This window comes from Nematolebias whitei, chromosome 6, assembly GCF_014905685.2.
Source record: "Nematolebias whitei isolate Nwh7 chromosome 6, NemWhi1, whole genome shotgun sequence".
Lineage (NCBI taxonomy): Eukaryota > Metazoa > Chordata > Actinopteri > Cyprinodontiformes > Rivulidae > Nematolebias > Nematolebias whitei.
In genome coordinates, this window is record NC_056503.1 from 13,907,644 (window position 1) to 13,909,037 (window position 1,394).

Here is a 1,394-nt window from a genome sequence, read left to right on the forward strand (position 1 = left end):
ACAGTATATATCACCAAGCTATGTTCTGTAAAAAAACAAGTTGTTGTCTATTTTACATGTTTTTCGTAAACACTCTTCTTCATTTCTGTTATAATGCCCAAAACATGCTCAACATTCAAAACATATAAACATCTGTAAAATGTTTTAAAACATCAGGAAATTTCTAGACGTGGGTGCACTACTGGGCATGACAACAAAATCAAGGAGGGAATAGCGTAATGGAAAAAAACAAAACAACAACAACAAAACTGATGATCCATGCATCACAATCAGTGTTGACGTCATGTTATAATAAAAGTTGACGTATATGTGAAGTAATCTTTTAGCAAGCAGAACGATGTGAAGAACAAACTATTGAAGACTGTTTTTTTTATTATTTTATTTTATTTTATTGGGTGTTTTTGTCAAAAGAGCAAGCACAATCTCCTGAGAGAATATTATCAGTGTTTTCAATCCTCTTTTTTTATATAAATGTATTCAAACTCATTTAATTAGCCAGCTATCTAATCAACCAGCCAGTGTCTGTAATGCCTAAAATTAGATCAGTTAACACTTGTTTTTTGACCCAGATGTCCTCCAAAGTGAAGCAAATATCACTTATGACAGCAATATACGCTTCTGTCAGTGGGTGAGGACAGGAAGCTTAGGAGTGAATACTAAAGCTAGAGATGTTAGAGTTTCTTTAATAAAGCAAGCTAAACATTTACTGTAGTAACATCAAACTTCCCATACACAATGACATGCAGAAATGCTTATACAAATAAGTAAAGATGCAAATGACAAATAAGTTATTTTGAAACAATTAAAAATATTACCATAATCATACAGTGACGTGACATGTGTCATGTATGAACTGAGACACAGTGTTCTGAGGAAATGTGGGAACAGCATGTCAAGTAAAATGTACAGAGGGAAGTCTAACTCACCAAGCAGCAGCGCAACTGCAAGACCAGCATGGAGCAGATCTCCTGATCTCAGCCGACCAGAGACACTCGAACCAGTACTATCCACTGACGCCATGACACCAACACCCCCCTGCCTACCTGTCTGTCTGTGGTTCTGTCTGTTCCTCTATGTGTACACAGTGTGTCCACTTGTCAAACAGTTTTCCAGTCTGCCAGTGTCAGCTTGAGTGTTTGACTTATGTGCTTCTGGACAAGGTTGGACACTGAGCTGTGCAGCTGTAGGCAGTCTGAAGTCTGTTCTCGTCCCTCCCTCTTCTCCTCCCCTGCACTCTGTCCCAAGAATGAGCAGAGGCAAGTATAGTGCAACAGAGAAAAAGGATCTCCTCTGTCCTGTTGTACTGGCTCTGTTCTTCAGCTGCTTGAAAAAGAAAAAGACAAATGGGACAATGCAGTAGTTAAACGCGGAGACTCCGTCTTTTTGCCTGGCTC

General features: G+C 38.9%; 1 protein-coding gene across 1 annotated transcript in view; it reads right to left on the bottom strand.

The window, feature by feature from the left end:
- The window catches only part of LOC119411117 (sodium channel subunit beta-4-like), a 16,528-nt gene extending 15,364 nt beyond the window's left edge, over positions 1 to 1,164 (bottom strand). Inside the window, exon 1 of the mRNA XM_037678045.1 lies at positions 927 to 1,164. Coding sequence (XP_037533973.1) covers positions 927 to 1,020 — 94 coding nt within the window. The 5' untranslated portion in view covers positions 1,021 to 1,164. The remainder of the gene's footprint in view (positions 1 to 926) is intronic.
- Between the last annotated feature and the right edge of the window lie 230 nt (positions 1,165 to 1,394).